This window comes from Hylobates moloch, unplaced genomic scaffold (genome assembly GCF_009828535.3).
Source record: "Hylobates moloch isolate HMO894 unplaced genomic scaffold, HMol_V3 SCAFFOLD_11, whole genome shotgun sequence".
Classification (NCBI taxonomy): domain Eukaryota; kingdom Metazoa; phylum Chordata; class Mammalia; order Primates; family Hylobatidae; genus Hylobates; species Hylobates moloch.
Genome location: NW_026652286.1, coordinates 67083779 through 67095914, shown reverse-complemented (window position 1 = coordinate 67095914; position 12136 = coordinate 67083779). Strand labels below are relative to the sequence as shown.

Below are 12136 nucleotides of genomic sequence, written 5' to 3'. Positions count from 1 at the left end.
GCAGTCTGCTTGGATAAATAAGGTCTTATTCTATCATCACTGCCTGTCAGCTGTATCTGTCATTTGGTGTCACTAACTTAGGCCAGATCAAACAAAGCAACCTCTGCCACAAAGCATCTTCCTAGGCAGAGATCACAACATAAACTAAAGCACTAACTCTCAAGATCCTGTTGTCACGATGATTCAGTTCATATATTATCTCTGACTTTTCTGGGATGATCTAATAAGTTCTAAGCAAAAATAAATATTTAATCTTTGATTAAATAACATTATTACTTAGTCTAGGGTGACTGGGTTACATAGGATGGCTTGAAAGAGATAAGCCTTGGTGGACATTTAAAAAATTTAACTGAAGTAAAGAGCAATTGGTTTAGTTCCCTTCCCCTAGAGTGTTGTGGTGTTGAGAAGACAAAACTTTGGGAACAATCACAGAGGGGCTAGATAGACAATGCAGAATTGCTGCTGGAGAGACTGAGAGAGTAGATATTAAATAACTAAGTGTGTGCTGAATGAATAATGTTCTGGATCCAAGAAATACATACACAGGTAAAAAATGAATTCATGCCTTTTGTGTTGTTCAAAACTTGTACTTTATTTTTCTCAAATATTTTTACTTATGCTTTTTGTCATTATCCACAGTGTTTTTTTTTTTTAAGCCTGAGCCACTTTGTGGTTTTAGCTTCAATATAATAATCATCCCCTTACTCTTAGACTAATTCCTTTTCCCCTGTCACTTTGCCTGTATAGTCTCTAAAAATGAGGACCTTAGAAAATGAACATTTCCTGTGAACTCGAGAGACTATACAAGCAGTGCCCAAATCAGTAGGATTAGGCAGGTAAAACCAGTTGGATAGCAGATATGTTATGATCTCTTGGACAAAGGTATAGTCGTGTGCATGTCTACAAGGTCATCGTGATTCGCCATTAGCTTAAGGATCATGTAGGTTGACTAGGGTGAGGTAGGACTATCCACAGGATTGTGTAAATTGTGGTAGGGGAGGCAGTATACAATATTCATGAATTAAACACCTAGCTAACTGCTTTCCTGAAAATAGTCTGTGTTCTAAAAGACAAAGATCTAGGTTTTTTGCTGTTTTTTTCTTTAACTTATGAAGATTCAAGTCACTAATATGTTACTTGCTCTGGTTTAAAATGAAAGCAACTGGCTATGGTAAGGTAGAGAAGACAGCTGAATTGTATCAGAATATTTAAGACTTTTAAGTTCTGAGTTACCTCACCTTATAAAAATATATGTCAGTATACTAAGTACCCAACAAAGATCCAGGATGTGGGATATTTAAAAATACATTTCTCTTGTATCAGCACCAAAAATACCAGTTTCTGTACAACCCGTGTTTTTAAGTATACACACATTAAAATTATTTCTGATAAAAAATCACAAACTCCACAGAAATCATTAAAGATATATGCAAATTACTTTCAAATACATTTTGACATCAAAGTCAGGCAATTCACTTGGAAGAATGTTATAATGAATATCACTGAATTTTTGTAGTAAGATGTTTGACGTCAATTTTGATTATGGGAATACATCTCACACAAAGGAGGCACTGGTATTTAGAAACTTAGGAAAATTACTAGAATTGTTAAGACTGAGGTGAAGAATTTGTACATCCTTCCACAATATCAAAGAGGTAGTGATAGATACTTGTCCTCCTGGCAATATCAAATGCAGTTTCTTCCAAGTTGTTTTTCAGCCCTGGTTTGACATAACGGTTCATCAGGAGGAGTTCTAGGGTATCCTTGCTGTCTCTGTTCCCAGCAGCAAGATGCAAGGGGGTCAAGAGGCCTTTTGTTTGGGCATTGATATCTGCATCATGCTGCAGTAAGAAAGAAGCCACTCTGGTATTATTCCACTTACAAGCGCTGTGCAGGGGCGTCCAGCCATCCACAGTCACTGCATGAACATCTGCCCCCTGTGCAATGAGCTCCCGGACAATATCTAAGTGTCCACTGTAGGCTGCTCGATGAAGAGGGGTATACTCATCTTCATCCCTAGTGTTCACATGAGTGGCCTTTTCAGAAAGTAGTCTCCGCACTGTGGTAAGCTGAGAAGAAAAAAGGAAATCTTTCAACTCAACTCAAACCAAAACAATAACTAAAATGAAATTGTCTTGTGGTGTTAGATCTAATTAAGTTGAATAAAAACTTCCTTGTTAGTAGATAACTTTAAAATGAAAATAATTTAAGATCTCTTTTTTGGGAGGAGAGGACTACTGATTTAAGAATGAACAAGTTAGCGTTAACTACACTTTGTTGCTTCTAAGAATGAGATTCTCTGAATATCAAACCATAAATTTACTCCTGGTCCAACTAAGGTTTATTGCATAAAAGCTTCAGTCCAATGAATAACATAGGCTTTAATTGTGTTTAATATTTTATATGTTATCTGTGAAGAAAACATAACTGCTTGATTTTTCTGTAGGATTATCACACCAATATACACACTGTATGAAACTTTTAAAAATAAAACTTTTAACAGAAGAATAAAGTATTAATAAGGAATTCTAGGGATTCAAGAGCTCAATTCCTTCTCAATACAACCTTAGAAACATCCTTTTAGGTTGTAATTTTTAGTTTGTTCTATGGGTCTCTGGTTAAATGTGGCATGCTCTTGGGTTAAAAAGCTATTTAAAATGCAAGACCCTTTTAGTTATTACTTTACTAACACAGACATGGGGAAACTTAGTAAAATGAGGTGGAAGTGGCCAAGCAGAGGGAATAAGCTCTTGATGTTCATTCCACTTGGCTGATCCTGGGCAAATTAATATTCCTGAATCTCAATTTCTTATTCTATAAAAGAGAAGAACATTACTTATAGGGATACATGAAGATTAAATAAAATAATGTAATAAGGTACCTGGTATAGTTAGTATTTAATAAATGTTAGTTTCCATCCTCTCTTTCCTAAATGATCCTAATGACTTTATATAAATGATTTTAAAATATAGATGATTGCTTGCTATCTTTATAGATAATTATCCTTAAACCCCCAAATAATACCTAGCATGACACTTTGCAGCTTAATATGTGCTTTCATGTACATTGTCTCATTTGGTCCTCACAATCAAGAGATAGGTATGATGGCCATAACAGTAAAGGCAGGTCTTCTGGCCGGAACCCAATGCTTTTCCTACTGTCACACTTCCCTCTGTAATTTTTTTTTTTTTTACCCGATTTTTTTCAGCAGCCCAAAGAAGCAATCTGCTTGGGTCTTTTTCCATTTTTTTTTCTTGCAATCGATACCACTCTTCATTTTTGTCATCTTGCTCCTCATCTTCATCAGAATTGCCTACCCAAAGACTTTGAGTACCAGTAGGAATAAGGTGTCCATGTGTTTCCAACAATTCAAGTTGGTTAAAGTGTTCAGAAAAATCCAAGGAATTCTCTTGGTCTGGTATTCCGTCATCATTTCCTTTTTCTTTTTCCATTTTTACTACTATTCTAAATGAAAAGCATTTCAAATGCCAGGATACAAATCTTTCTAGAGATGAATTATGACTGCTTTGTTCATCAAGATCTGAAAACACAAATACAAAAGTTATTAGTAAAACAATAATTCAGGCTTTATCAACTACATAGATAAGTCTTGCAAACATATACAATTAAACCCTGTCTAAACTCTTGTTTTTCTCATGATATCCCTTACATACACTAAATACTGATGCTGACAGAAAACAACAAACTACAATCTAATAGTGGTCTAATGCTTCTTTTGTTGTTTTCTTCTAAGTCAACTATATTATTATAACTATTATTTTTAATCTACTGGTTTAGGTATGATGGTATTATGCTAACAGTGATGAATGCTTAAAGGTTTTGAAGTATAACTAATACAGTGAAGACAGATGCATTCAAGATTTTTATAAACTAGACACACAGATAATATAGAGCAGAAATAAAAACTTCTAATTCCTAAAAAAACTACTTTGAAGAATCAGGGATTCTTGAAGATGGAATAGCCCCCAAAAGGACATCTGTCCCAATCTCTCATCGGTGCATATATCTTTATCACAACATCTACACTAATTATCCTATTTCTACTTTGATAATTTCAGGCCTAGGAAAATTCACTGCTTTAAAAAGTAGTCGTGTTTATTGATAGGCAACTATAGTTCTTAGTTGAGTCCTTGTTTTCAACTGAATTTTGGCTGTCATTCATTCCTTCATTCAACTAATATGAATAGAATGTCTGGTATGTGCCAATTTCTGGGTGCTGGGATTCAATAATGAGCAAGATCCATGTCTTCACCACAGGAAGCTTACTCTAGTGTAGGTGACTGGCAAAGACATCATGTGTCCGGCAAAGACAACATGATAAGTACTACTACAAGACCTTGTCTAGAAACCATGAGTATACAGGAGGTTCATAATTCCCCTAGTCCTAAGGGATTAAAGAAGGCTTCCTGAAAGAACTGATGTTTATTCTGCTAAGCTACCATATTAATTTTAAACCAATATCAGCTTAAAGGGTTACAGAACATATAAACCCTAATCAACTAAAGAAAAGGAGAATAACCAATAGATAATTTAAAAATACCAATTCCCAGCCTCCCAACTCTATTTGTTGAAATATAATCAGTCTTTCAAGGCTCTTCTCTGATGTTATCTCTTTCATTCTTTCTTGATCCTCTCATTTAGATCGCTTTCTGCTTTCTACTTTTTTTGGTGCTACATTTTATTTCACCACTAACTTTGTTCTTGTTTTAGCCCCTTAAAAGATTATAAGCTTAAAGATAAGGACCACATTTAACTTATATTTATCTCCTACTTGTCTATAGAAGGCATTAAGAAGTATGTGTAGCATTACATTTAATTAAAGTCTTGTCACTTGATTTTGCCTGGAATGGATTCTGAGAAGTTCCAGAGTTAGGCATACCCCCAAAATACTGATTTCTTGGTACCCAATCTCACAAGTTTAACAGTATACAATCTTAATGTGGTATTAAACTTTATTACTAGTGGCAATAGCACTAAACTCAAGTTTAAATGTATTACTCATGTCCAGTAACTTTTCTGGACCTGTTACTTTATTGTAAAATGTAAGCATTTTACTGAAGTATTCCTAAGGCCAATCCGGCTTTTCAGTCACCCAATCAGAGACACCCATGGAATCAAGAGATATCCAATCACAATTGCTTATGTTTTATTAATTCTCCTGGAGCTTCCACTTTTTGATTCTCAAACTAATTCCTGAACCTTGCAACACAAAAATGACCATACATCAATTCATTAAACACTTAACAGATGCTAATAAATAAAAGTTCACTTGTAATTATATCAAATATAGTAACCTTATACCACAGATCTTACCCTCTCCCCCAACATGCTTTTCCTTTCAATAAAAACTCCCTTTATATAAATTTTGAGTTTACACATCCAGATACAACAAATTATGTATAAAACTTTACTGGTATATTTAGTTTAAAAAGCCAAACCTAGGCGCATCTACCCGATTCACAGTTAAGAAACAAAACTGATTACTTGATGATGATATTCCTGATATTCCATCAGGAATATCAGGGTATGTTTCCTAACTTAAAGGGCATATCCCATTTTGAGAGAGATCCTAACTGTGTCAACTCCTTACAAACAACTCAGTGATAGGCGGGACTATAAACCTTACAGGTAAAGGAGGTTCAGATAGATTAAAACAACTTGCCCTAGATCAAGGACCCCCTCAATGGAACTGAAAGGGCAGGCGTTCTAATTCAAAAGTTCCACATTATTTTTCGCTGCACTGTACATCTTACTGCTCTCAGCACAAAGCAATGCAGATGTGCTGAACTCAAGGACCTAGGGATGACACCTGTAGAGGGTCTGGCGACTGGGAGGGAGGGAGAGGGGATCCAGCTCCGGCACTCTGCCACCGGCCGGGAGCTCACAGGCCCGCGAGCTCCGCCTGCGGCCTTCCAAACAGCCAAGAGCGGAGAAGCGGCTTCAGCCCTACCTGGGGACCACGACGCGGCCTGACCTGCGGGGCTCGGCCTGTGTCCACAGGCTACCCACCCCCACGGGCTCAAGAGTTCTTAGTTGGCGCCGATCCACCAGAAAGCGAAGTCCGGGACAGGGAATAACTACCCACCTGACAGAAGGGAAAATCGCCGCCTTGCATCTCACTTCCGGGTTCGTCTCCTAGGCTGCTCAGGATTGGCTCCTGCTTGAGGGCGGGGCCTCGCCGCTACATTCCCCGCCCCCTCACGGCGGGCGGTAGCCAATGAGAGCCGAACTGGACTTGAAGAATCTACGTTATCCATGAAGTGTCGCGAGAGAAACGGATGCCGTTCTCTCCCGCGGAATTCGGGTTTACGGCCCTGCGGGTTCTCAGAGGCAAGTTCAGAACTTGTTGTTTTCTTTTCACGTATCCTGCCCTTTCTTCCCGGAAAGAAGACAGCCTTGGGTCCCGATTGTGGGGCTTTGAAGAGTCCAGGAGTGGGGTAATTTAGGAATCGCATTCGTCTCCTGTTTCTGCAGGTTCCCAGGCGGAAGCCCAGGGTTAACTGGAACCTCGGGAAGAGCGGGCCGAATGGGCCGGGGAGGGGGTCCTGGCGGGCTCCGCGTTCTAATTCCGAGGTTCCCCGCGGTGAGGGCGTGTTGAGGCTTGGAATCTGGACAGAATCTGGAGCTCCAGATGTGGGGGTTGTCTCGCGGTGGCAGCCACTCTTCCCCAAACCTATTTTCATTCATCCCGCTGGTGCCTAAAGGTGTTCCTCCGCAGACCACGTGTTTATTTACACTCGCTTTAAACGCGGGCCAGTTCCCTTTTCCAAACTAGCCAGGTCCTTTAAAAAAAATCGTGTGTTTGAACAGGAAATACAGGATTGCCTCTGTTCTCCAGAGTAACCTATGCGTGCAACTTAAAAATATCTGCACATCTAGAGTTGTTTGTGTGTTGAACCAGAACCGTATGTGACCCTTTTTGCCCATTTATTTAGCATACATTAATTTCCATAAGAGCACGGGAAAGGAGAATAGGAGTTTAATCATCTTGGTGAAACTAGGAAACAGGATGTACACTGGAGATGGATTATTTTCTATGCTTAGTTCATTAAAAAAATAAAAGTATAGTGGGTGTTTAGATGAAAATGAGACTTCTAGATTTGCCAGTCTGCTTAAGACGTCTGTACCTTGTGCAGCGTAAATCATGTTGGTTAAATACGTGCAGTCTTTTTAAAAATGTGTTTTATGATGTAATTTTGTTTTTAGAATTTCTAGAATTTGGAATCGAGTGCATTTTCTGACACTTGACTACAGTACCCAGGGGTTCTTGGAGAAGAATCTGGTCCCAGAGGAGCTTGACTGACCATAAAAATGAGTACTGCAGATGCACTGTAAGCACCTGACTTCTGGAATCCCTTGTTACTTGGAGTTTCTAAAGCTCGTCAACTGTGATCACAGTAAAAGAAAACTTATTTAATAAGCAGTAAATAAGGAACCTGCTTATGAACAGAAATATTAGTCATCAAAAAGGATATTTGGAATGTTTTAAATATTTATCTGTTAACTGGAAGCTAATATGCAGCTATAGATTGGAGTCTTGCAGTAATTTGATATATTGATAGAGTATTAAGTTTATGTTCTTAGGCTTCATCTTAAATTATTGAAATGATAAATATTCTTGAATTTTCCTGACAAATTCTTATTAGTCAATGCAGTTCTGTTTAAGATTTTTAGAGTAAATTCCTTTAGTATTAAATAAGCTGGAAATGAATTTGAATGATATGGGAATAAATAAAAGGACTGTAAAAGTTATGTGCACTTTGGGAGGCCGAGGCTGGCGGGATCATCTGAGGTCAGGATTTCGAGACCAGCCTGACCAACATGGTGAAACCCCGTCTCTACTAAAAATACAAAATTAGCCAGGCGTGGTGGCGCATGCCTGTAATCCCAGCTACTCAGGAGGCTGAGGCAGGAGAATCACTTGAACCCAAGAGGCGGAGGTTGCAGTGAGCCGAGATCGTAAAAAAAAGTTATGTGGGAAAGACTTTAGACTTGGAGTCTTTTACCCTAGTTTCAAGTCCTTGGATGCTACTAGCTCACGTGTGACCTTGGGCAAGTCAGCAGTTCTCTGAGCCTTCCCTCAATTTTGCCATTTGTATAATTGGAATAATTATACCTTTTTCAGATTAATTTTGAGGCTTAAATGAGAGAATTCATGCGAAAATACTTCATAAATTACTTCATAAGTTACTTCATAAACATGTAGTATTATGATTTGAAAAGTATTCTGACCTACCTTCTTGGATATATCAGTGAGAACTGTGTGCATATCATTTTTGAAGTTTTTGAAGAGCAATCGTTTGTGGAAATATCTTTTGTTTGTAAAGATTTAAATTTTGGAGACATATACAGAGATTTTTAAAAAATTCATTGTGGTTTATTGAAAATAGCCTGAGTTTTCATCATGGGTTTTAGTCTTGTTTCTGTCACTAGTTATGTGATAAAGCAGTTAATTTCTCTGGGTTTAGCCTTCTCATTTGTCAGAGATAACAATGCCTGACTCTTTATCTGTGAGGGTTGAGATGAGATCATAGAAATAAAAGTATTTTATACAATTAAATTTACTGTAAGAGAGTATTAATAACTATTACATTGCTACTTCACGTTAAAGTACCTTCGAATATTACCAAATTCAAATTGGAACGATTCTATGGCCAGCTTTATTAATGAAATCTAACTCTGTAGAGAGTAGAGTCAAGCAAGTGTCTTCAAGGGCCTGAATGTAAGTTATTAGCATATTAGTATAAAATTGACTTATAAACTTAGAGGAAGGCTTTTTAAATTAACTTCGATTTTCCTGGAAGAGTACGAAGTCAGATAAGTAGCAAGTTTGTTTATCTGAGGAAAACAAGCAAACTTTCGGGCCTGGGTTGCATGAGTTTGTAAAACTGGTTGTGACAAGATTATAAATTTTTGAAGCAGTTATAGAACCTTGTAAAGATTAATGTACATTTGTTCTATATTGAACTAGTGGTTAGGAAAACTGTAATGTTAATGATACGTTAAATACTTCAGATTTTCAGATGAACTCTAAGGCTAAAAAAATGATTTTACTCCATAACTGTTATTATTTATTTTATAAGTTTAAATCTCAATTTGTTTGAATATCCTTTTAATGAATTATTAATATATTGAAATGTTTCTTCTTTCTTAATATAGTGATGATGAAAACACATTTAAAATATTAGTTGCAACAGATATTCATCTTGGATTTATGGAGAAAGATGCAGTCAGAGGAAATGATACGTTTGTAACACTCGATGAAATTTTAAGACTTGCCCAGGAAAATGAAGTGAGTGTGGTTTGTATTTGTGCACTTTCTACCATATTCCCTTGGTCAACGAGTTATTTTTATTTCTGAAGTTAGAGATTTGTTTTATAAGCTCAGGTGCTTACCTTGCCTGCTTGAATATCGATATACTGAAAGCTCAAAGCTGATTTTGTATGCTTTGTGTCTTAAATTCAAGTAGGAGCTACTTTTGTAAATAGTCTGTTAAAATTTACAAATGTTTTTGGGGTGTTTACTGAATGCAGGATTCTGTGGCAGTGTCTATTTGAAATGTAAGGTGACTGTCAAAGCTTCTGCTTTCAGATAACATAGAAGAAAACTAGTGTGAAAGACAAATATCCACAATCCACAGATGCAAGGTTGTATGTGTTAGGAGCCCTAAGAAAATTCTAAATAGCATTTCCTGTGAGTTTAGAGGCAGAAAAGATCACATTTAGATTATAGCAAGATGAGTTTAATGAAGAAGGTTGTGTTTAACTTGGGCTTTGGAGGAAGGGTAGACTTTTGGCCAGTGGGGAGCATAGAGAATGTACATCCATGTGAAGCAGGAGTGAGGAAACAGGTGAGACAGTATAAGGTATGTTAGGGGCCCTGTAGTCAATTTGGCTCGCCAGCAGGTCATAGTTAGCAAGCATGCTGAGAGACTAGAAGGAAGGGTTTGAGCTGCATTAATCAGGACTTCAAATATCAGATTGAGAAATTTGTATCCAGTTCAATAGAATGTCTTCTGGCAGCAGAGTATAATACCATGAATTGGAGACCAGTTTGAGGCTTTTCTGAAGTGTTGACCTTAGGGATGGAAAAGAGGAAATGAACACAAGGGATACTGCAAAAAGAAGATTTGTGTACTTTGGTTAGTTGTAGCGGGGTGGGGATGAGGGCAAAGGGATGACAGTGACTCTGAAGTGTGTGGAGTTTGGGTGAATAGTTGTACCAAAAATAGAAATAAGTAGATAAGGAAGAGGTACTTCTTCATGTGAGAAGGTGACAAATTCTGATTTCGACAAACTTAGAGTTGGAGACTGCAATGGGACATTCAGGGAAAAATTTCAGCAGGCAGTTAACACGTCAGCCCAGGAGAGAGTTGGAGAATAAATGTAAAAATTGACTTGCAAATTAACACCTCCAGCCTTGACTTTTCTGGAGAGTTCTCTTCAGTTTATCTGCTAGGTCCTTAGGTCTTCCTCCCAAATATATATGGTTTCTCTCTACCACTCTTTTCACACTAATAAACTTAGTCCAAAACTTGATCACATTTCACATGGCCTGCAGGAGGTCCCCTTCCATCTTTCTGCTTCCATTCTTTTCTGCTACATCTACTCAGCATAGCAGCCAAAGTGAGCTTTTAAAATAATAAATCAGATCATGGCACTCTGTTGCCTAAAATTTTCCAAGTGTCCTTCCATTGAATCTAGTATAAAATTCAAACTACAAGGTTTGACTTGATCTTGACCCCTGCCATGAAACTTCATCTCCTACTACTCTCTGCCTGATTTACAATGCTACATCCACACCGGTGTGTTCTACTCTGAGGCCCTTGCACATCTAGTTCTTTCTGCTTGGAGCACATTGATTGGTGGGGCCGACTTCTGAGAGTTCAAGTCTTACCTTTTTGGAGACGTCTTCCCTGATACTTCCAAGCACTGTTTTATCACATTACTCTGCTTTATTTTTTTCATAGCATATTTTTAATAGCACTATCTGAAATAATTTATTGAATTATTTACTTGTTTATTGTCTGTTTTCACTGGAAGGAAAACTCCATGAGAGTGAAAATCTTTTGTTTGTTCATGCTATATCTTAGTGCTTAGAAAGAATCAGAAAGCAGTGGGTATACATATTTTAAATTTCTTAATTAAGTGAGGCAATGGCTGGATTCTTTCTTTTATTTTAGGTTCAGGGGTACATGTGCAGGTTTGTTATATAGGTAAACTCATCTGACAGGGATTTGTTGTACAGATTATTTTGGCACCCAGGTATTAATCCTAGTACCCATTCGTTATTTTTCCTGATCCTCTCCCTCCTCCTATCATCTGCCCTCTGGTAGGTCCCAGTGTCTGTTGTTCCCCTCTTTGTGTCCATGTCTTCTCATCATTTAGCTCCCACTTATGAGGGAGAAGTAGTATTTGATTTTTCTGTTCCTCCATTAGTTTTCTAAGAATGATGGCCTCCAGCTCCATCCGTGTCCCTGCAAAGGACATTATCTGGTTCTTTTTAATGGCTGCATAGTATTCCATGGTTTATATGTATCACATTTTCTTTATCTAGTTTACCAGTGATGGGCATTTAGGTTGATTCCATGTCTTTGCTATTGTGAATAGTACTGCAGTGAACATATGTGTGCTGTGTCTTTATGGTAGAAGGATTTATATTCCTTTGGGTATATACCGAGTAATGGAATTGCTGGGTCAAATGGTAATTCCATTTTTAGGTCTTTGAAGAATCGTCACACTGCTTTCCACAATGGTTGAACCAGTTTACACCCCCACCAACAGTGTATGAGTATTCCCTTTTCTCTGTAATTTCACCAGCATCTGTTCCTTTTTGACTTTTCAATAATAGAATGTAAGGTGCATTTTTCCTTCCTTGAAGGCAAAAAAACTTGTGGCCAAAGGAGGTCTGTTTCCTGTCAGAGAATCCTGCATGTGCTCTTTCTTTTTTAACTCTTGAGCCCTAAAACAATCTTCTCCTGAGTGTAAGCTACTTACTTCTACTTTGCCCTTTCCTTCACTTCTGCTTCCACTATTTTCCTTCCCTGTGTTCCTTAATTGTAACTGTTCCACCTCCCATAACCCCAGGTAGGGAATTCTAGATGCGTATTATATT

The 12136-nt window shown here is 37.7% G+C and overlaps 2 protein-coding genes across 6 annotated transcripts in view; one reads left to right on the top strand and one right to left on the bottom strand.

Moving 5' to 3' along the window:
- MRE11 (MRE11 homolog, double strand break repair nuclease) overlaps positions 1–12136 on the top strand; it is a 353252-nt gene that overhangs the window by 263112 nt on the left and 78004 nt on the right. For 2 of the 4 annotated variants that reach the window (XM_058446191.1, XM_058446190.1), the window contains 2 exons: positions 7228–7352; positions 9181–9313. In XM_058446191.1, coding sequence (XP_058302174.1) covers positions 7333–7352; positions 9181–9313 — 153 coding nt within the window. In that variant the 5' untranslated portion in view covers positions 7228–7332. Of the gene's footprint in view, positions 1–6359; positions 6459–6509; positions 6726–7227; positions 7353–9180; positions 9314–12136 lie in introns of those variants that run through there. The other 2 variants (XM_032167179.2, XM_058446192.1) reach the window with 2 other exon arrangements.
- On the bottom strand, positions 1415–6362 carry ANKRD49 (ankyrin repeat domain 49). 2 transcript variants are annotated; one of them, XM_032167183.2, is made up of 3 exons: positions 6107–6362; positions 3195–3541; positions 1415–2069 (listed from the first exon to the last, which is right to left on the bottom strand). In XM_032167183.2, the coding sequence occupies exons 2-3, from the start codon at positions 3450–3452 to the stop codon at positions 1608–1610; spliced, it is 720 nt and encodes a 239-aa protein (XP_032023074.1). In that variant the 5' UTR covers positions 3453–3541; positions 6107–6362; the 3' UTR covers positions 1415–1607. The 2 variants fall into 2 exon arrangements, with proteins under 2 accessions (XP_032023074.1, XP_032023075.1); XM_032167184.2 differs by having other exon boundaries at positions 5972–6111.